At 44.6% G+C, this 21,596-nt stretch overlaps 1 protein-coding gene across 1 annotated transcript in view; it reads right to left on the bottom strand.

The window, feature by feature from the left end:
- LOC125644047 (ectonucleotide pyrophosphatase/phosphodiesterase family member 7-like) overlaps positions 1 to 20,969 on the bottom strand; it is a 47,816-nt gene extending 26,847 nt beyond the window's left edge. Inside the window, exons 1-2 of the mRNA XM_075133318.1 lie at positions 20,937 to 20,969; positions 19,533 to 19,743 (exon numbers count right to left, since the gene is read on the bottom strand). Of these exons, the coding sequence (XP_074989419.1) occupies positions 19,533 to 19,743; positions 20,937 to 20,969 (244 nt within the window). The remainder of the gene's footprint in view (positions 1 to 19,532; positions 19,744 to 20,936) is intronic.
- Between the last annotated feature and the right edge of the window lie 627 nt (positions 20,970 to 21,596).

The following is a 21,596-nucleotide window of genomic DNA, read 5'->3' as shown; positions in this document are numbered from 1 at the left end:
AAAATGTCCATTTTGGCCAAACTTTTCTAGTTTCTTGACTAAACAAACTGCACAAAACAAACCTACCCCCAAGAAGTTATTCAGTCTTCAGTTAAAAAACAATTTTTTAAACCAATTTTTTTACTGAAAACTGATATATTGTTTATCAAATTGTTTTAGAAAACTAAATATTTTTAATAAAACAAATATTTTTGGAAACGTCTTATGAAAAATAATAGGCATTTTTTGACAAGCTCGATGCACCTGTTTCAGTACTCTGCTGGCAAAGGCCCCTGCTTCTGGAAGTGGTTATATGCCTGTGACCAGTTCTTATCTCTAGTGTCAAGGAGTTCCATTGTCTAGGCCAGCTCCTGTGAAAGTCCCAAACCCTGCAATCCCCTTTCAGTCAATAGTTTCACAGTTCCAATAGCTGTTGTGGGAGATCATGGTTGTGGACAGAGAGAAGATTTTTCCAGTTCACTAGGGCCAGTCTCATGGATGGCTTTGACTATCAGGACAAAGACTTGAACTGGACTCTCTCCATGGGGAGCCAGTGCAGTGATCAGTGCACCAGCATCCTGTGGAGATCTTTGTAGCAAACCAGATAGGCTGCTAATGGGTTTTCTGCCAGTTAGAGCTTTTCTCAGAGGCTTGTTTTCATTCCTATGGGTACCGAAATGCAAGTCTGGAGGAGGATGAATCACTGTGGCCAGGTCTGTGCCTGAGAGGATGGAGCACAACCTTTGGGCTCTTCGTAGACGGAAGAGAGTATCTTTTCTGCTGCCATGGTTATCCACTACCACTGAGGAGTTCCAAAGGACCCCATGGCTGGGGATCAATGTTAAACTGGAGAGCAGAGGCCTTTAATAATGGGACATGTTATGGAGGATGAACATTTTATTCCTCTCAACTTTTTGTTGCAACAAAAAGTTAATACTGTCTCAGTGAATAAGGGCACATGTACCGTCAAAGGAAGCTTTGTGTCCAAACTACTGAATTAATGGACTCGTAGGGGTACATTCTGCCCTAAATCACTCCACTTAACTTCAGTGGTTGTAAATCAGGGCAGAATTTGGCTCATAACCTTTCATGAACACCCAGTTCTTTGAACGCTCCTTTCATGGTGTAGCAAGTAAAGCAGATTTGGTGAAGGTGGCTTCTTTGTCATGCTGTGGAGTATTTATAAAACACCAAGAAGATTCATGAACTCAGGTGCTCAAGTTTGGCTGTCACCCTAATTGCCCGTCAAACCAAAATGCTAATGGAAAATGCTAATGAGTATTTACAGTTAGGGAAATTGTGACAAGGCTGTTTGCTCTAAACATATTTAAATATTCATGTTTCCAAATTTAAATATATTCCAGCCCCTTTGAAAAATGTGAGACCTTTGCAAAAGATTCAGAGATTCTATGGCCTTTCAGATCATCTTGTCCAGCAGTTCTCCCACTTCATTGCACCAAGACCCCCTTCGGGCAACAAAGATTACTACATGACCCCAAGAAGGAGGACTGAAGCCTGAGCCCGCCCGAGCCCCCTGGCCTGGGCAGGGGGGTGGGGGAGAAGCCAAAGCCTGAGGGCTTCCATCCCCAATTGGGGTGGGAGGGTGAGCTGTAACCTGAGCCCCACCGCCCAGGCCTGAAGCCTTTGAGCTTCGGCCTCAGTCCCAGGCAGTGCATCTCTAGGTTCAGCTTCAGCCCTGCGTGGTGGGGCTCAGGCTTCAGCCCTGGGCCTGAGCAAGTCGAATGCCAGCCCTGGTGACCCCATTAAAAAAGGGTTGCAACCCACTTTGAGGTCCTGACCCACAGTTTGAGAATTGCTGATCTAGTCTGACTTCCTGCATAACACAGAGCAGAGAATTTAATCTATGAATTCTTGCCTTTAGCCTATAATTTCTAGCTGAGCTAGATCATGTATTTTAGAAGAAGATACAATATTGCTTTTGAGGCTACAAGTCACACAGTTGAGGTTTATGAAACCGTTATCAGCACTGTAATCTGGCAGATGGGCCAGCACAACTCTCTCCTACTGGATGCTTTGAAATGAGGCCCCAGCTCTTCCAGGCTAGCCTGGTGTTAACGTTCTAAGAAATATTGAGAAGGGAGTTGCTACTGCCTCTCAGCAGTGTCCATTCTGTATCAGTGAGGCCCATAGCAACGGAGAACTAAGACCGAAGCCTTTAGTCCACTGTGTTTAACTAGAACCTTGTGAACAAGACTCCCTGGAGTTGTTTGTAAGGCACCTGCGGTGGCGAGCGAGGGAGGCGAGAAATTACGTAGGAGAAGCTCCATTACTCTTGCCAAATTCCAACTTGGGAGACTGGATTCTGTCTGACTATAACTGTATCAGTTGTGTATCTCCAGCATGGAGCTAGCTGCTTTATGATAAGGTCTGAAGTTGAGGAGCTTCTGGTCTAAACAGGAAGAAAGGAACAAAGAAGAGGCTGTGAAAATGCAGTGTGAATGAATAGCGTAGCGACGCTTGGTTGAGTTGTTGGCAAAGATTGAAGTTGGAACCTCTAGCATAGATCTTCACCCTCTAAGCAAAAGGACTTGAATCCATTAGCTGGAAGCAATGTCTGGGACCTGTCCTCTGTGGGTCAGCCCCAGGGAGAAACAAAGATATAATTGGACAATGTGTTACAGGAGTAAAAACGAGCATTCATCATTCACACTGCAGGATTTTTTTTGCTTATTATGTTTTTCCTTTGGGTGTTGCATTTATTCTATCTGAGTCCCCAATGCAGTGTCAGCGGGATATGGTTGTGACTGCTATGGCAACTTTCTGTAATATTGTTGGGAGATCTCACTGTATGAAGTTTATGTATTCTTGCCTGCTAGGGTGTATATGTAATTCCATGGGGGAGGGTGACCACAGCCCTCCAGGAACTAAGAACAGTGAGGGGTGACTAGGCTAATTCACTCAGATAGTAACTCTCCAGAGTGATACCTCCCCCTGGGGAGATCAGCATATACTGGTTCCAATTGGATTCTTCAGAGATCAACAGAGAAAGGACTTTTGGATAAACAGTTTAAACTGATTCTGGGCCTTTCTTCTGATCCATCAAATAGACAGGACCTTCTCTCCCACGGCAACCCAATCCTTGTGGAGGAGTTGGAAGGACTTGACCTACTGGAGCACCATAAGACTGATGTATGACCTCTGCTGAGATTTTAACTTGTGTATAGGCACTCTCATTGTTCGTTTGGTTGTCTGTAATGCTTTCACTTTAAGAATAAGTGTGCTTGGTTAGAGCTGTATGGTAATTCCTCTGAGGCTATATCAACAGAACTGCCAGCTGTTAGGAGAGCACAAAGCAGGCCTGCTGAGGCAGTCTGACTTGCTGGTGAATTCACAGTATAGCTGGGAACTGTGCAGCCTGGAAATACCTTGGCCAAGAGGGAGAGAGATGCATGTCTCTGCCCAAGTCAGGTGACTGCTGGGGAGCCAGAAACCTGACAGTGGGTGCCCTTGCCGGACCACAAGGGGTAAATAAAGGTGTAGTTCCCTTGAACAGTGAAACAGGTATTTTTATTCATTCCTTATTCTAACCTGTTCTGTAGTGTTGCTGTGTGCAGATAAACTGCTCCTGTGCTTCATCCCAGGGTGGTTATATTTCAGTGAGGGGCAAAGCGATTCCTATGCCCCCTACGTACCGCTCTCGCACGATCAGTTACATTCATAAAAGCTCTTTGGTTTGCAAGATGTTGTGTTAACAATGACCTTACATGTATAGACAGTAAGCCTAAATCGCTTTTATTCTTGCTTGAACAAGATTTGTCAACAGAACTGGGGAGCACTTTCATCCCATCCTGACTGACTGGGTGTAGATATTGGAATAAGGGAAAACAGGGCAAAGTATAAGCTGCAGCACTTAATGGGAAAGGTAGCTCAAGGAACAAGCTAGGTGAACCAGAAATCAGCGACAAGCCATTTAACTATTCCAATTTCATCTGGGCATCCTGAGTTTAGGTAACAGGGAGTTTGCTGTTCCATGCTCTCAGAACTGTCAGGCTGTAATATTTTGGGTTTTTTTTATAGATTTGTTTGCTGTCTTGAAAATATACGGTGGGCATCTATATCTGTGGGTAATTATATCAGACACCTGCCAAATCGTATTTGCTTGTGTAATGCTGCATTTCAACAGAGATCAGGAGACAGGTCTGTTCCTGCCTAGTTTTTCTGTTAAGAGGGAAAAAAAGGAGGAGAACGGGGCAGGGAGGGAGGCAAAGCAATTCTCTAATTTTCCATCTTGTATGTGGAAATTAGTCATCCTAGAGCTAGGCCATTTTGATGGATGGAGGGCCTGATCCTGTGAGGTGCTGAGGGCCTCCTGTGTGTTGTTGGGAGCACTCCGTTCCCATAGATCTCAGTGCCATCTTGCAGGATGCACTCAGCAGCTGGCAGGATGGGGCTATGAGTTTCTGAAATACTCACTACAAGGTAAAGATCTGACCTAGACTTTCCAAAAGAGAGTAAGATATGAAAGACAAGAGAACTCTTTCCCCCTTCACTCCCCAAGGCTTCCATTGACATTGTCTTGTTTAGAAGACAGTCCTATTAAAAGGATAATAAGCAGTGCATTGTGCAGCAATTAGCTCGGATGGTGGATTTATTTAGGGCCAGATTCAACTGGACTATTCTTGGATTAAGGGATTACTCCGTGTGAGTAAGGGTGGTAGAATGTGGTTCTTATTGTGGCAATGTAAAGAGGACATAGTGTAAATGAGAATTAGTCTCTCCATCATTAAACTGATACTGTTGTGTTGCAGTGAGACATCAAGAGATGTGAGTCAGACCAGTAGAACCCAGTAGACTACATACTAAAATCTATGATAAATGAGGATATTCTGAACATCTGAGTAAGCATTCAATTCCAACATCCACTCAGTGACAAAGAAACAGTTTTACATCTTCTTTCAAGCATCTGTGTCCTTCATCCTTCCAACTTCCAGCAATGCAATGAACTAGAAGACTCAAAACATACAGATGATGAGCTAATTCTTCAGAGAGAGTGCAGCCCAAGTGGCATGGCAAAAGGATCTCACATCAAAGTACTGTAAACATGTACTTGAGAATCCAATCATTGAAAGTGCAGGCAAATCATAAAATATTAACAGCTCAAGATAAAAGAGCACAACTGCCTCCCAAACAAATAATGTGCTATACAAAATCTGTACACCTGGAACCAAAATCTCTGACTCCACACTCAGTCACAAAGGAAATGGGGAAACCACAAAAGGAAAAGCTAGCCACAGCTGCTGTTGTGGATCCCGTGGCTTCCAGGCTATGGCACATCAAACTCAACTCTGAGCTGCTGCTTCTTCTCTGTTGCTTCTCCTTTTATTGGATGCAGGGTGACTGGGGAACTGTCTATCAGCTTATCCTGCCCAAAGAACAAAATTGTATCCCCATGGTCTAGTGGGTTAATGGACAAGGTAGCTGTCAAGAAGTTACTGTAGCACTTTTTTGGGGTACATCTACACTTCAAACACTACAACGGTGTAACTGCAGTGTTTAATGTAGACACTACCTACGTTGATGAGAGGGGTTCGCCCATTGACATTGGGAATTCACCTCCCTGAGAGGCAGTAGCTAGAATTCTTCCATAGATCTAGTGCTGTCTATACTGGGGGTTAGGTCCATATAGCTACATCCTTTGTGGTGAGGATTCTTTACACCCCTGAGAGTTGTAGCTATACTGGTATAAGTAAAGTCCTAGTGTAGACTGGGCCTTACTGTGATGCAGCTACTTAGAATAAGCGAGTAGCACATCAGCGAAATTCTCAGTCTGTATTAAACTGAGAGGCATCATTAACAGCATTGAGAATGGAGGAGTAGTATAATAATGATACACAATGGGCTTAGAAATGCGAGCAGGAAAGAATAAAAGGACATTCAGTTTCGGAAAAATACAGCCTAATGTATGTGTAGAAAAATACTCCGAAACAAAGAGTTCAATGGGAGGAGGAAAGCTGCAAGGCAGTAATGCTAAAGCAGATCTAGACAGATGACTACGTATGAGTTTGCAATGTGATAGGCCAAGCTGCTAGTGACCTGAGATCCTGATCCTATGAGCTGCTGAGGGGCTCCTGCAAGGTGCTGAGCACTCTCTAATCCCAGTGAAGATAACAAGAGTTCAGGGCATTCTGAACCTTACAAGATGAAGCTCTCACTGGGTGTCTTGTTACAGGCTGTGTCCACACCAGCAAATGTAGTGTCTGCTCTTCAGTATTGGTGCAAGACTAGACAGAGCTCGGGTATTTACAGCATCATGTCCTGGCAGGACTACGTAACCTGACAGTAGAAACACCTGTCTGATCTACACTTGTGCTGGCATTGTGCTGTTGCCCAGTGCAGCTGCATCAATTCTGAAAACAGGCACTAAGGTCTGATTTGTGCAAGTTGTCTTCAGTGGGGCTCTGCACAGGCACAGAAGCTGACATGTGCGAGTGTGAGGATGCACAGAACGAAGACCTTAGCTAGGACCCCAAATAACAGATAAGAATGAAAATGTACATCTAGATAAAGAGCAAGGGAACAATACATTGACTGAAGTCTTATGGGCTCCCACCTCAAGTACTGTCCTGGAAGGACATGACTATCCCATAAGAGCAGCCCTATTCTAAAGGAAGCAGAGAATCCATTTCTAAAATAGCCAAGTGTCAAAATATCTCCTGCCCACAGTTAATCCAGAGTTGGAGAAATGTAAAGATGCTCTGTTATCATAACAGCTGATAGATATCAAATTGTCCTTTGAAAGAAATAACCAGGGCCAGCCCTAGGTGTCGTGTGGCCCAAGGTGGAAAACGTTTTCAGCCCCCCAACCCAAAAGACATAAACAACAAAACAATCCCTCCCCCTTCCAAAATGGAAACTTGGTGCTCCTAAACGTGATAAGGTGTTGGTGCTCAGGGTGGCTCCCCTGATCATCTACCCCTACGGAGGCCTCTGGTAACATTTGCTAAGGATGGCTGATGCGCAGAGAAAGAAGCATGTTTCTCTCTGCCCACTCATCCATCTACTGGATGACTTGGAAGAGTTATCCTTTCAAGTAGATGGGAACAGACAGTCACAACTGAATTCCATCTGGCCATTGGGTATGCTGTCTATATGAATGTTGACATTTGGCAGTCCTTTTGCATAGCCTGCTGTAAAGATTGGGTCACTTTGGTTTCTGGTTCCTATCACTGCTACGTTAGCTCTCGTTTTCTGTCCATTTTCCTTTCTTTAATTTGGGTGGTGGTGGTGGGGTTGTGCTGATCAACCACTGTCAGACTTTGCTTGGGGTGCCATTAGGGGAAAACAGCATTTGTCCTGAAAGGCTTTAGTTAATTGTTCACTATGCTACAATGCAGGGAAATGCAGCCCCATTTAATGCTGTGTGAGAGTAGAACCAAGAGGCCCCAACAGAGATCAGTGACCAGCACAAGGTCACGTGGCAAGACAGAGTTGGGAATAGAACTCAGCTCTCCTGGCTCCCAGTCCTCTGTCCTGACCACTAGCTGACCCTGCCTCCTCTCAGACTCGTCCTCCCTTTCAAATAATGACTGCTTCCAAATATCTGTATCCTTCATGTGGGGGACGAATCCTGCCTTTTGAGCCAAATAGTGCTAGAGTCAAACTGGTGTGAATGACTGCCCAAGGTGCAGGACAATGGAGAGCCAAATGCAGTGTCTATCAGCCTGGTTTCGGGTGGGGAAGCCCCAGACTAGTGCAGGAAAGGTGTGGGTCAGAGAAGAACAATGCGGAAGATTGTGGAGAAAGTTACATGGCTCTGGACTGTCTCCAAGGCACATGTGTGCCTGTGGCTATGGAAAATGCAGTGGATGGCTCCATAAATCTTGCTCACCTTCTCTCCTTGCTTCCACAGTGCCCCTGGTATGCAGACAGCCATGAGAGTAGCCTTACATCAGCAGGGCTGAAGAGTCAGGGAGGAGCCCATAAGCCACACTCATTGAACTGTGCTAAGCTGCAGGACCATAGGCAACCAGCCTCAAGCAACCACCAGTGAAAAGCCCCAATCCAAAGCAAAGGAAGTAAGGACCAGGGTGTCACAAAGCAAGATGGCAAAAAAGAGCCGGATAAAGGGAGAAGAGGAAAAGCTGAGAAGAAGCGGGTGAAAGAACCAGTCAGAAAAGGAGAGATGAGAGAAAACAGTCAAGAAAAGAGATGGTGGCAGTTGTGTTGGGGTAAGGAGCAAGGTGATATGAGAGGGTACCCGTACATGAATCCATGGCAAAGGTAAATCTTTTCTGGTGGAACTGACCACTCAGCAGTTTCTAGAGTCTAAAAGAGGCATAAAGCTCCTTGTTTTAGTTCTGGGAACATGTGTGTGAACCCTGAACATCGTTTGCATGTTCTAAAAAGGCCTTGGCTTGCCTTTATTCCTCCTTCGTGAATTGAGATGTAGCATAGTGATGATGGATCACCAGCAGCCTGAGGAGATGCATATCTGGTTGAGTGGTTTTTTGAAAATGTCCCAGTTTTGGGACTTGGTGACTGATTGCTTGTCATTGGCCATTTGCTTCCCCTTGTTTTGTGCTCTCCTACTGTAAAAAGTGTAAAGGCTGCCTTGCTTGCTTGCTTGCTTGCTTTTTGGTGGCTTGAGTCACATATTTCTAGGTTTCTAAAGGAGGGAGCAATGCGTTATTTTCAAGGTTGAACCTGGTACAGACCTTCACTCAGGGACCAGCATTTCTGCACATAGGCTCCTTTCAAACCCATTGCCAAATCTTGTACACTTCTGTTTTGTTTTGCACACAGCTATGATGGTGTTGGTAATACTTAGCCTGCTAGTTACTATCATTGATTCTAGTCAATGAATCTGTTTATATATGCAGTTAATAAGCCACCTTTTTCTACGTACAACCCTGCTCCTTCCAAATCTCATTCTCCGGCTGGGCATGCTCTAGGATTTATTAGCTGTTACGCCAGTTGCCTAGCCAGCAGTGGCTATGTGTGTGCCCTGATGTAAATGCTGCAGCTTGGCCTGTCCTGCTCTACAGAGTTTAACTTGTTCTGCCTAAAGAGGTTTTCAGGGACCCATGCATGCATGTAATTTGCTCATGTGGTTCTTAGATTTTCAGAGATTGGGCTCTGTGGATCCCTTCCCTCTTCAGAATAAAGATTATTATTATTTTATTTTATTATTTCGGTATCACTTGCTGCTCTAGGACTTGATTGCTTCACTACTAGTTCCACTTGAATATGGGGTGCGTTAGGGAGAGGGAATGGCCAGTATTCCTTTGTTCTTCTTTGTGTCAGTGATAGCACATTTTTCATTACAGTCTTCACTTGGCACCTTTTTGATCTTCATTTAATTTCAGGGATTTTTCAGTTGCAATGAGCTGCTCCTGCAGGAGTGTGCTAGCTGAGTGCTTTTTACAGCTCGGTCTACCTAGGATTCTAAAAACCATCTGCTGTGGCTTTAATTGGATTTGCCAGCAGTAGCGTAAAGTTCCCTTGTTGCCGGTGTCTGCTGCAGCTACTGGAGTTTTTGTTTTCACTTGGATTTTTTTTTTTTTTAAATTTGAGGCCCCTCTGACCTACACAGTGTATGTGTGCTATCAGTTGGTCATTCTAGTATGAGGAAGCATTGTCTTCTCCTCTGTGCTAGCCTCCCTGTTGGTCTACACTGACTGAGCTCAGAGCTAGTTGTCTGCTCGCTGATATTTGCTCCATGTTGGAAGAAGTCATTTTGGACAACTTCCAACCCATTTAAACACAGTGGGTTCAAAAATCGGCCATGGAGTGGAACTTCTTAAAGGTGTGAGCTGTGGTTACACTGACCAAACTTAGTGAGGGAACACTGTCTCCAGTTCTCATTTCACCTATCAGTTACATTCATGATAACATTTAAAGCACTTAGGACCCAATCCAAAGTCCACTGCAGTCAGTGAGAGTCAATTAATTTCCAGGGGCTTTGGATCAGGACTTTAGATAGCAAAAGTGATGGGCGCTTTGTAGTTACCCTAAATTAATAAACAGATAAGTAGAGCAAGAAGAAACTGTCAGCCAAGCAGAAATGGGCCACAGCTGCCACAACTGGATTAAGATGTGGATCAAAGTTTCTGGAAAGCCTGGGAGTTTTCAAATTTGGGTTTCTGGTTTGTGCCCAATTACAGGCCCAGCCATGCAGTCTTCGTGGACCCAAATCTCTGATTAACTTCAGTGGGAGATGTGGATGCCCATAAACGACACTGGAACAAAAACTAAAAGCAAAATTCAAGGGTGGAGGTAAGGGTGCAAATTCCCAAGGATGATACCTCAGTAGGGGGCGGATGACCCTACAGTTGCCTCCTGTCCTGCACCTTTCTTTGAGGCACCTGGTGTTGGCCACTGTCTGAGTCAGGATACTGGACTAGGTGGGCCATCAGTCTGAGGCTGACTGACAATGCCTATGTTCCCAAGTTTCTCATGATGTAATGGGAACTAAATGGGCCCAAATTTTTTCTGGCATTATTTCTGCTTGATTCCTTTATTCTTTTATCCTCAGTTTTGTATGCTTTAAAAGTCTCTCTTTGAACATTTGAACCAACTCACTCAAGGAAAAAGTTATTCAACCTTAGTACAACAATAGAAAGCATTTTTCCAGCACAAACTCTATTGATTGTTCTTATTTCTAAACCTTTTTCTTGAAAACAACTGTATGGAAATTTTCAGCACTGTTAGATGGCTTCATGCTGTTTGTAGTGGCTAGCTCCCTACAGTACAAAGCTATTTAATTTCAATGTGTACTAGTAATAATCTGTACGATCATAGAATCTAGGAGCCCTAGGACTCCTACAGGACCCCATTGAACTAGGCATTGTACAAACACAGCAAAAAGACAGCCCAGGCCCAGATGAGCTTACAATCTAAGTTTAAGAAAAGACCCAACAGGTGGATATAGACAGATGGGGGAGTGAAAGAAACCAATGAGACAATGCTGTTTAAATACACAGCACAGACATAGGGTGGGGGGAAAGGGTAGAACACACAAGCAGAGTGAACAGTGTGATGGTAGCAAATGTCATATGAGTTACATTGGCTTTCTTGTGCAGGTGGTTTACTTAGGAGGAGATCAACTAAAGGGGAAGGGAAGATGGGTGAGGGGGATGGCATGGGAGGAGTGAAATTGAGGTGAAGACTGGGAGAGAATTGAAGGGGGAGGGTTGGAGCGGACCACCAATCAGCGCAGGGCTGAGAAAGTTGGAGAACATTGTAGTTTGCACCAGACTGTCTGGCCTTGGTACAGCCATGGGGATGCTATGGTGTGAAGGTTTGCTGTAAATGTGGTATATCCTGACTTTAGTAAGGCTTTTGATACTGTCTCGCTTGACCTTCTCATAAACAAACTAGGGAAATACAACCTAAATGGAGCTACTATAAAGTGGGTGTATAACTGGTTGGAAAACTGTTCCCAGAGAGTAGTTATCAGTGGTTCACAGTCATGCTGGAAGGGCATAACAAGTGAGGTCCTGCAGGGATTGGTTTTGGGTCTGGTTCTGTTCAATATCTTCATCAATGATTTAGATAATGGCATAGAGAGTACACTTACAAAGTTTGTGGACAATACCAAGGTGGGAGGGGTTGCAAGTGCTTTGGAGGACAGGATTATAATTCAAAATGGTCTGGACAAACTTGAGAAATGGTCTGAAGTAAACAGGATGAAATTCAATAAGGACAAATGCAATCAGTGGCACATACACAAAATGGGAAATGACTACCTAAGGAGTACTGCGGGAAGGGATCACAAGCTAAATATGAGTCAACAGCGTAACACTGTTGCAAAAAAACGCAAAGATCATTCTGGGATGTTGTGGTGGGACAGCTGCTCCACACCGGCAGAAGAAAGGTTAAGGCAGCCTTGGGGAGGCTGTGCAGAACCCTGCCAGTCAGAAAGGGTTCACTGGGAGAGCCAATCAAGAGAAGGCTTGCTGGAGCAGCCCATATATAAAGGGCTGCTCAGCAGAGTTAAGGCAGTCTCTCCCTGGAGGGCAAGGACTGTCTGCTGAGGAGCACCAGAGAAGATACTGCAGTGCTGGGCAGGGTAGGGGAACAATAGAGGAGCTCTTTGCTGACCATGGCCAGACTGAGGCCCTGAAGCAAGGGCTGGGAAGGTGCTAGGACTATGGGGGAAGTGCCCCAGGGAAAGTAGGCAGTGGGAATAGGAGGAGGGACAGCAAGAGGCTGCCAGCTATAGGGTCCATGGGCTGGGACCCAGAGTAGTGGGCAGGCCTGGGTGTCCCCCCTTCCCTACCCCATTTGTGAATGAGGCGTGGCCTAAATCCAGACTTCAGTTTGCCCCCAAAACCAGGGGCTAGACTAGAGACTGCAGTTGGCCTCTGAGACAAGTGGAAGGACTGAGGACCACCTGTCAGAGGCAGTGGGCTGGGGCACAGCCAGAGGGCCATGTCCCGAAGAGGATGCCACGGTCCAGGAGTGCCGCAGGTCCTGATGGTGAAGGAAGGTGGAAGTAAAGGCGAGTGAGTAAAAGCACCCTGGTGGTCCAAGAGAGCTAATTCCCAGCAGGAGGCACCACAGCAGTGAGTTGGCACCACTACAGATGTGTCTTGCTTTCAACACTCTTGCTAATAGAAGAAGTCATTCTTCCGTTCTACTCAGTGCTGATTAGGCCTCAGCTGGAGTACTGTGTCCAGTTCTGGGGGCCACATTTCAGGAAAGATGTGGACAAATTGGAGAAAGTCCAGAGAAGAGCAACAAAAATAATTAAAGGTCTGGAAAACATGACCTATGAGGGAAGATTGAAAAAACTGGGTTTGTTTAGTCTGGAGACAAGATAACTGAGAGGGGACATAATAACAGTTTTCAAGTACATAAATGGTTGTTACAGGGAGGAGGGAGAAAAATTGTTCTCCTTAACCTCTGGGGATAGGACAATGGGCTTAAATTGCAGCAAGGGCAGTTTAAATTGGACATTAGGAAAAACTTTCTAACTGTCAGGGTGGTTAAGCACTAGAATAAATTGCCAAGGGAGGTTGTGGACTCTCCATCACTGGAGCATTTTAAGAGCAGGTTAGACAAACACCTGTCAGGGATGGTCTAGATAATACTTAGTCCTGTCATCCGTGCAGGGGACTGGACCAGATGACCTCTCAAGGTCCCTTCCATTCCTATGATACATGGGGACAGCATGGAAGGCTATGCAGGATGGGCATGAAAGGCTGTAATTTACTGGGGTGATAAGAAGGGTCTGATCTTAAGTCTACTGAAATCAGATTATGGAGACTTTTCTCTGAGCTTGGCATCTAGAGATGGGTGAGCAGATCCATTCAGCAGGCTCTAACGTGGAATAAGAAAAAGACACCTGCCTTTCAGTAGCAGTCCTTGGCTATTCCCCTCCCTGCCACACATCTTCCCTCTGAGGTCACAATTTTCAGACACTCGTTGCCACAGCGGCAGAGCTACTAGGAATGACACCTGAACATAGCAGGTGAAGCAGCAGGGAGCGCAGGCAAAGGCAGGAAGTGGGCATTTTGCACCTGTCTACTTATGAAACAAACAAGCCCCCACCTGGAGATCCATGCATCATTTATGGAGACACGTGGGTATCTGAAAGCTTCAAGAGTTTAATCTTGTGCTGCAGAGAGGCAGGGCTGCATGTAAAAAAGGGGTGAACAGAAGAGGGAGAGCAAGAGAACCTAATCCTGTAATAATAAGAGCGATGTTACCTCACTATTCCTGCCTTGAAGCAAGAGAGGATTACTGAAGAGAGGAGTGTCCTGTTAACACAATGGGAGCATACACAAACCCATAATTCCACCTCAGATATATACATTCTCCTCCCTCTCTCTGCCATTTTATACTTTTGCCCTTGAGAGTAGGGGAGGAAGCATATTGCACAGTGTAGAAAGCCATGCTTAGCTCTGAATCCTCTTTCTTTCCACCCCCACAAGCCCTTGGGATCAACATCCTTGCATACCATGCAAAGGCTTGCAAGATGCAAGCCCTGATAGAAACAATCCTACAATGAGACTCTGGAGGGAGTCTTGCAAGCAGCTGCGGATCCTGCCTGGGATGGCTTGATGATCAGCCACTAGGTGCAGCCCTTGTTCTGCCGACACTGCCCAGTGTGTGCATTCTGTGGAAGCAGAAAATCTGAAATTGAGAGGTGGGGGTGGGGAAAGTATATGCTAGAGGGGACAAAATCCCCTCACACTTACTTTTTGCTGAAGTCTGCCTTATATATATAATAATGTTCCCCTCTTCACCTGTCTACTTTCTTGTCTATTCAGCTCAATCTTGAAAGATGTAATTGACAAAATTATAATATCAGGCATGATACTTTTTGATAGCTTTTGTCCAAAACTCTGCTGCAATAGCTTCTTATTTTCAGTTGATTCATTGGGGGAGAAAATATATGCCACTCCATTAGAACTTTCCATTCACACACCATTTACTTGACAGGATTTTCTTAGCATCACAGCATAACTTATCCTTACTGCTATTCAATCATTTTATAATAAAAACTGAGATTGCAAAAAATGTTCATTGTCGTTACTGGTGATGGACCAGTAACTACTTCTCCATGAGGGGGATGGAGGGAGTAAGATCAAGGATATATTATACTTAAAATAAGGCTGACGTGCAGAGAATTGTTTTGCAGTCAGGAGGAGTCTGAATGGAATTCATATAGTAGAGGAGAGTGTCCGATAATACAACGGTCTTGGATCTGTAATCTGTCCCTTTGAATTCACTTCCCCTTCATTTAATTAAATAAATACTTACTTACTGTAATAATGTCCTGGGGAATATCCCTCCAGATTTCTGACTGGGACTTTGGAACAACTGAAGAAGAGACTCCCTGCTTCAGGCCAGAAGCCAACCTCTAATGGATGGGGTTTAGTGAGGAAAAGTTTCCCTAGGGGTAGGTTATCCCACAAACGTTGCTTGCAGGGTTTCTTCCACCTTCCTCTTAAGCAGTTGGTCCAGCTGTACTTGAATCTGATGGGACCTAACTACAAGTGTCTCCAACCCTGCCCCCTTCACTGTTTCCCCCTTGCCCTACAGTCCTCCATTCCCTCCCCATACCTTTTCCCCTCCCACCAGCACCATCCTCGCTCCCTAGCCCATCTGACCCCTGGAGGCCCGCAGAGCCTGGCCTCTGGTAGTGAGGTACCCTAAGCAGGAATGACTCTGGTGGAGCTGCAGGATTCAAGCTCCCAGCAGTGGGACTGGGGTTGATCTGAAGGGGAGTGGTAGCTGTCGTGGTGCTGCCACTGCCCAGGGAGCTGGCAGCACCCCGGGGCTGCTGGCAGGTTGAGCCAGCTGCAGGGATGGTCTGGTGTGGGTGTCCCATCTCCCTTCTGTGCCTCTGCATGGGATGGCGGTGATAGCCCCCCAGGCCCACACACTCTGCTCTGACCCTTGGGCTCACATGGCTGGGTGCTAGATGTTCTGGGAGAGGTGGGGAAGCTGCTTGGCCTTATCCCAAAGAAGGGGCGTCTGAGTGAACCATTGCCGGCCCCCTGGTCTCTGAGGAAGGGTTGGCTTCCCCAGTGAGTGGGGCCCAGCTCATCAGCTCCTGTGGGTCCTGAGCTTCCATGAGGGCAAAAAACACTGATGCTCTGGGCATGGATGCCCCCACCTGAGCCTGCAGTGACCTCCATGTGTCTACCCCTAGCTTCCCAAGCAAAACTAACACTCAACAAGTGTCGGGTTTGGGTGCGGGATGAAAACCGTGCAATATTGGGTCTTGGATCAGGTCTGGATTGGCTGTGGTCTAGTTGGATTCATGTCGGGTTTTGAAATTAGGTCTGAGCAGACCTTTACTAGATATGCCATTGCAGTGATAATTTCTATATTCCAATGACTATCCCCAGTGAATCCATCCCAGATTTTACATTTAGGCCAGTATTGGCTGGAAATGGACTTTGGAAATTTGGTCAGTGCTGCATGGATCAGATGTGATCCAGGAAACCCAGCTTTCATACCCCATACTGAATATCCGTTCCTTAGTTCAAGGTGATCCCCAGTAGTATAGAGCATCACACTTATTACAGAAAATTAGAAATTGATGTTGTTACTATTTTCTCCATTCTCGAAGAAGAAGATTGCATGCATACAGCAAAGATTTCGAAGCACTGCACAAACATTGCATCAATCAAGTAACTTGCCACAAACCAATAAGAGTTTTTGCCTGGATGAGGATTTCAGTATCGGGTACACAGCGAGTCAATGGCAGAGCAGGGAATAGGCGCGAGGAAGCTTAAATCTCATCTAAGCAATAGATTGCACTTTGCCACAGGATGAAAGTAATTTGTATTAAATATAATTAATTGATCACAAATTAATACTAATTAAATCAGTTCCTGGGTGATGTGTTCACTCTGATGATGTTCTCTTTAATGAACATATTTCTATACTTGTGTAAAGTAATTAAAATCTACTAGGTGGTTTTCAAGCATATCTATTCATTTTAAATAATGCTCAGTAAATAACGAACACAGATAAACGGCATGTAATTGGTTACTGAACTTCAAAGCTACAATTAAAACTACTTTGTCATTTTTCTCTTTGCGCCTTTCTGAGCCTCACACCCCTGTGAAAATGTAACCAACAGCATTACTCATCACAGTAACTGATGCTTCCTTGGGGTGAGGTAACTGATAATCTGAGACCTTGACCTGTGAAATTTCATCAATTTCACAATCCGCAGCCTCTATAGAAAGTCCCAAATTTAGTCCAACTGAAGTTTGCGTCTAGTTGGACTTTTGCATGCCTGAATATAAGGGGCAGAATCAGCGTGCTTGTATGACAGCTGCTGGCAATGTAAACCCCAGCATGGGGCTGTAGCAACAGAGAACCCCTTTAGTGGTTGGGGAGAGGCTGTAGTTCTACAAAGCAGCCATAACCTCACCTCCACTGCAGGTGGCATAGGATGAGAAGGGGACAAAGCCACGGTGGCTCATGCTGTCCTTACTTAGTGCATCTCCTTGCCACATATATTGATAGAGCTGGATTTCCCCCCTACCGCCATGAGCTATGTCTGCTCCTCTTTGTGTGGCAGTGATGCCATCTCTGTGTAAAATCACCCTCCTATGGAGTAGGAAGCCAGGTTGGTGCAGACAGCTAACATTTCCCTGAGCCATATTCATTACACCCACTGCTATTGGTCAGGCAGCTTGCCTCCTGTTCACAAAGTTGTTGTTGCTACCCCGACTGGCTTAAAACCTTGTGGGACATTATATTCTTCAGGGAATACAGAGAACAAGTGCTGCAGGAAACAGCCGTGGTGGCTTCTTACAGTAGGTGACACTCTCTCCTCAGAGCTGATACCAAACCAATGCCCCAGGGTGGTGCTGGGGGTGCTACGGCTCCTGTAGCGGCCAACTTTCTGAGGAGATGTTAAGCTGGAGACCTAACCTCCTGTGGTCACTAATTTTCCCATGTCACTTTCGCATCAGAGTAGGAACTCTAATGTCTTGGCCAAATTCCAACGTGGGTTAATTCTATTCTGGTGTCATAAAACTGCCCTGGCAGTTTAGTTGCATCTGGTATCATATTCTTCATTCCCTGTCCTATGAGTTGCGCCTATTGAGAGTTTTATTATATATTATTTGTTCAACATCAGTGATGTGCTCAGTGCTGCAAAATGCCTGCCACGGAGGCGCTGACAACCTGGAGCCCACAGTTGTCTCCATTTCACTGCAGAGGTGACGACAGTTCAGTGGTGGGTGACGAGGTCTCTGCAGGTAACTAGCATATCAACATGTAGAGAGCACTTTGGGCTTTGAAAGTGAGATATACGTTAGTTATGATTATTTGTGTCTCAGGAACAGGCTAATTTGGCCTTTCATAGTAGAAAATAATGACATTATTATGGGCCTTATCCACACAGGAATCACTGTGGATTTGCAATATTGCTCTTTATTATCTAACTCATCAGTGAGAAGTATTGGTCATTAATAACCCCCTCCTCACCATCCTTCACTAGCATCTCTTCTGCACCAAGGCAGATCCCAGCTAATGTCAATGCACAAGGGCCAGCAGTAGCAGAACCTGGTGTAGGATTGGAGCCAAAATACAGTCTCCCTTCAATCTCCTCTTTGTCCTCTCTTTTTACACGTCTGAAGGTTCACTGTAAGCAAATCTGTTAATTAGTAATTGACCCTAAAGAGCAAATTTTATGGTGGTTTACATCAGGAATATCCTCTGGATAAAGGCACTGCCAATATTTTTATTTTTATTATTTTCCAGTCATAGATATTCTTTATCACATTAGGATAAGCCGGGTCATGTTACTGTCTGTTTGCAACACACAGAACAGTGAATTCTGATAAGCTTTCCATCATCATTATTTTATTGCAGAAATACAAGTAACTTATTCATTTAAAAAATTGATAGCTGGACAAAAGTCCAAGGCTTCAGAAACTCTAATATAATATAAAAAGGAAATGTAGATCAACAGGCGCACAAGGCTAAGTATTTTAGTTTTTGGGTGAATTCTTTTCTGTTAAATTTCAGGGCAGTGAGCTGTCTACAACCCTAGACTGCTATGAAAATCTGTAGCCATAGTGAAGGAAGATGATTGTAAATAATAGTAATGAAGAGTATGTCTAAATCCTGTAAACTGATTAGAAAACCTCAGCCTGTGATATTTATGCTGCTTTCTAGAACCTTCAGTTCTCAGTCTTTTCTTCTATTTCTTGGTGCTTGTTAATTTAATAAAGGTACAATTCTGTCCTCCTTTGAGCCCATCCAGTGCCAGCGGAGTTTAATGAGGGCTGTATTACTGAGGGCAGAATTTAGATTGTAATCCGTTTTGGGTCAGAGACTGCTCTTACTATGTGCACAAACAGTACAGCCATGCTTAAATCCAGCCCACAGGTGCAACTAAAATAGAGGTAATAAAAATCACAATTGGGCTTGATGTTTTCAAGTATCACCTTTTGGTGATATTCTGCCACTCAAAATTATCTCTATCAGATAATGCAATGGTCTCTTTTCTACCTCAAAGGTACATGAATGCACTTGGACGTTGACGGAACAGTGGGGCATTGTTTAAGAGAACTGCAGCATTTGGCTTACAAGGGTCACTCTCGGTCAGAAACGATTAGTGTCCCAGGGACTGAATTAGAGAGAGAGAGAATGAAAATGAAGGAGTCGGTTTGTTCTTACATAGAGATAAAGTCCTGCTTCCCTCAGCTGCCAAGTCCTTAAACCTTATGAGTACAAGTGAAATGAACACGTAATTAAAATGTTTAGCTTGTGCTAGAGAATGCTCCAAAAATAAAATTAAAATAAGAAAATCAGCTGATAGATGTTACTAAATGTAGCTGTAGCTTATTCCAGAAGTAAATGCAATTCCTTCACAGTGAAAAATAAGGGAAAATTCCTTCGATTCTGTGGGAATGCCTTCTCTAATGGGCTGTGTGCAGGGGTGGCACTGGGAAGTGCAGTTTTCTAACACAATTAAACATTAAAGCCTTGTTCAATTTTTTTTTAACGAAACCTTACAATGCCCTCAAGCTGTTTATATCTGATCTTCTCACTGCTACGCATAACAGCAGAGAAGAGAACGCAGAGTGCGCTGGCAGAACGGGACCTACCGGTGATGATTGTGAAATGCGATGGGGAAGTCATGGTCACGAAAGGAGGTGTGATGTACTCAGCCTTCACTCCCTGCTTCACCAGGAGATCCATGTTTGGGGTATCGACGTCCTGGTCATAATTCCAACGGAATCCATCAAAAGAAACCAGAAGGAGTTTGTTGGAGCCCTTTTCCTTCTCATTTCTGCCAGCTGGATGGCAGGTGAATGGCTTCAGGAGGATGAGCAGAAGCAAAAGAAAATGAAGGGCCTTCATGCTGGGAGAGCTCACAGCACAGAAATCACATGCCCAGGTTTTTGCTTCTGCTTTTCTTCCTTTCTTATCGGTGGTCGACAAGAGCAAAGTTCAGGCCCGATAAACCTGTTCAAAGCTGTATCCTTGATAGCGTATGGATTTATTAAAGTAAAACCATCTGGGCAAAGGTTTTCTGAAGAGATTAGTGATTCTGAAGTGCCTCAGTTCACGGGGTAGCTGACTAAGTATCTTAAAAAGGGGACTGGTTTTCACAGGATGTGTGTTCAGCACTCTCTGAAAACCAGGCCCTGTAGCAGGGTTGGCCACCTCCTAAGCACCCCTTCATGGCCTGTGGTGGCCCTGTGGTGGCCTGCGTCAGTTTCCCCTCTGTGGTAACCCCAAGGACTTTATGTCAGCCAGGTTCTCTTGATTACATAATACCCTCCTGGGGCCTGTGTATTACAAAACATAGTGGGAGCACTCTGCAACAGAAGTCCCCAAACATAAGCTACCTCTCAGCTTTTGTGCCCCCAGAGGAATACACTCACAAATAGCACAGGGATGTTTTTACAAGCCCTTTGAGAATCTGATCCCTTGTTTTTGCCATTAGATTTGGATTCTCAGATTAACTTTACCTTCCAATAGCTGACTAGCCACAGTAATAATATGCCAAGTGAGTCTTCAGGAGAGCCCAGCCAGGGAGGAAAACCATAGTTCTCAGAAGATGAGAAGGTCAGTAATTAAAGCTGTGGCTGCTCTAGGAAAGGAGAGAGGAAAAAAATGAAACTGCCAGCAATGAATAATGAGAAATCTTTGATGAAATTAGTGATGCAGAACAGATACTTAATACTTCCTTCTTTCCTCCAGAGTCTAAAGTTTTAACTGAAAATGAGTTGGTGAGGGGCAAGTGTGCTGAGAATCTAAGCCCCACAGAACTAGGCACAAGAATCTGGTTAAGCAGAGAGAGAGTGAGTTAAAGGACTTTAGTCAACCTGGCAATGAGACTAATTTTATCATTGCTATTCACCTATATGTTCTCCTGGACAGCTAATGAGCCTGTATTCTTATAAAAAAATCTTAAGGTGGAGATGAACATTTGAAAAAATAATGAGTTTGAAAAAATAATAATTGGGGAGACCATGTTTACCAGCTTCCTTTAATAAACTCACCTGTGTAATGACAGGTTTCCGAGTAGCAGCCATGTTAGTCTGTATTCGCAAAAAGAAAAGGAGTACTTGTGGCACGTTGGAGACGAACAAATTTATTTGAGCATAAGCTTTCGTGAGCTACAGCTCACTTCATCGGATGCATTCAGTGGAAAATACAGTGGGGAGATTTATATACACCGAGAACATGAAACAATGGGTTTTACCATACACACTGTAATGGGAGTAATCACTTAAGCTGAACTATTACCAGCAGGAGAGCGGAGGCCGGGGGGGAGGGGGGGGAACTTTTGTAGTGATAATCAAGGTGGGCCATTTCCAGCAGTTGACAAGAACATCTGAGGAACAGTGTGTTGGGCGGTGGGGGGGGGGGTAAACAAGGGGAAATAGTTTTACTTTGTGTAATGGCCCATCCACTCCCACTCTCTATTCAATCCAAAGTTAATTGTATCCAGTTTGCAAATTAATTCCAATTCAGCAGTCTCTCATTGGAGTCTGTTTTTGAAGTTTTTTTGTTGAAGTATTGCCACTTTTAGGTCTGTAATCGAGTGACCAGAGAGATTGAAGTGTTCTCCGACTGATTTTTGAATGTTATAATTCTTGACATCTGATTTGTGTCCATTTATTCTTTTACGTAGAGACTGTCCAGTTTGACCAATGTAC

Source organism: Caretta caretta, chromosome 10 (assembly GCF_965140235.1).
Source record: "Caretta caretta isolate rCarCar2 chromosome 10, rCarCar1.hap1, whole genome shotgun sequence".
Lineage (NCBI taxonomy): Eukaryota > Metazoa > Chordata > Testudines > Cheloniidae > Caretta > Caretta caretta.
The sequence above is the reverse complement of the archived record's forward strand: the minus strand, read 5'-3'. Positions and strand labels throughout refer to the sequence as shown.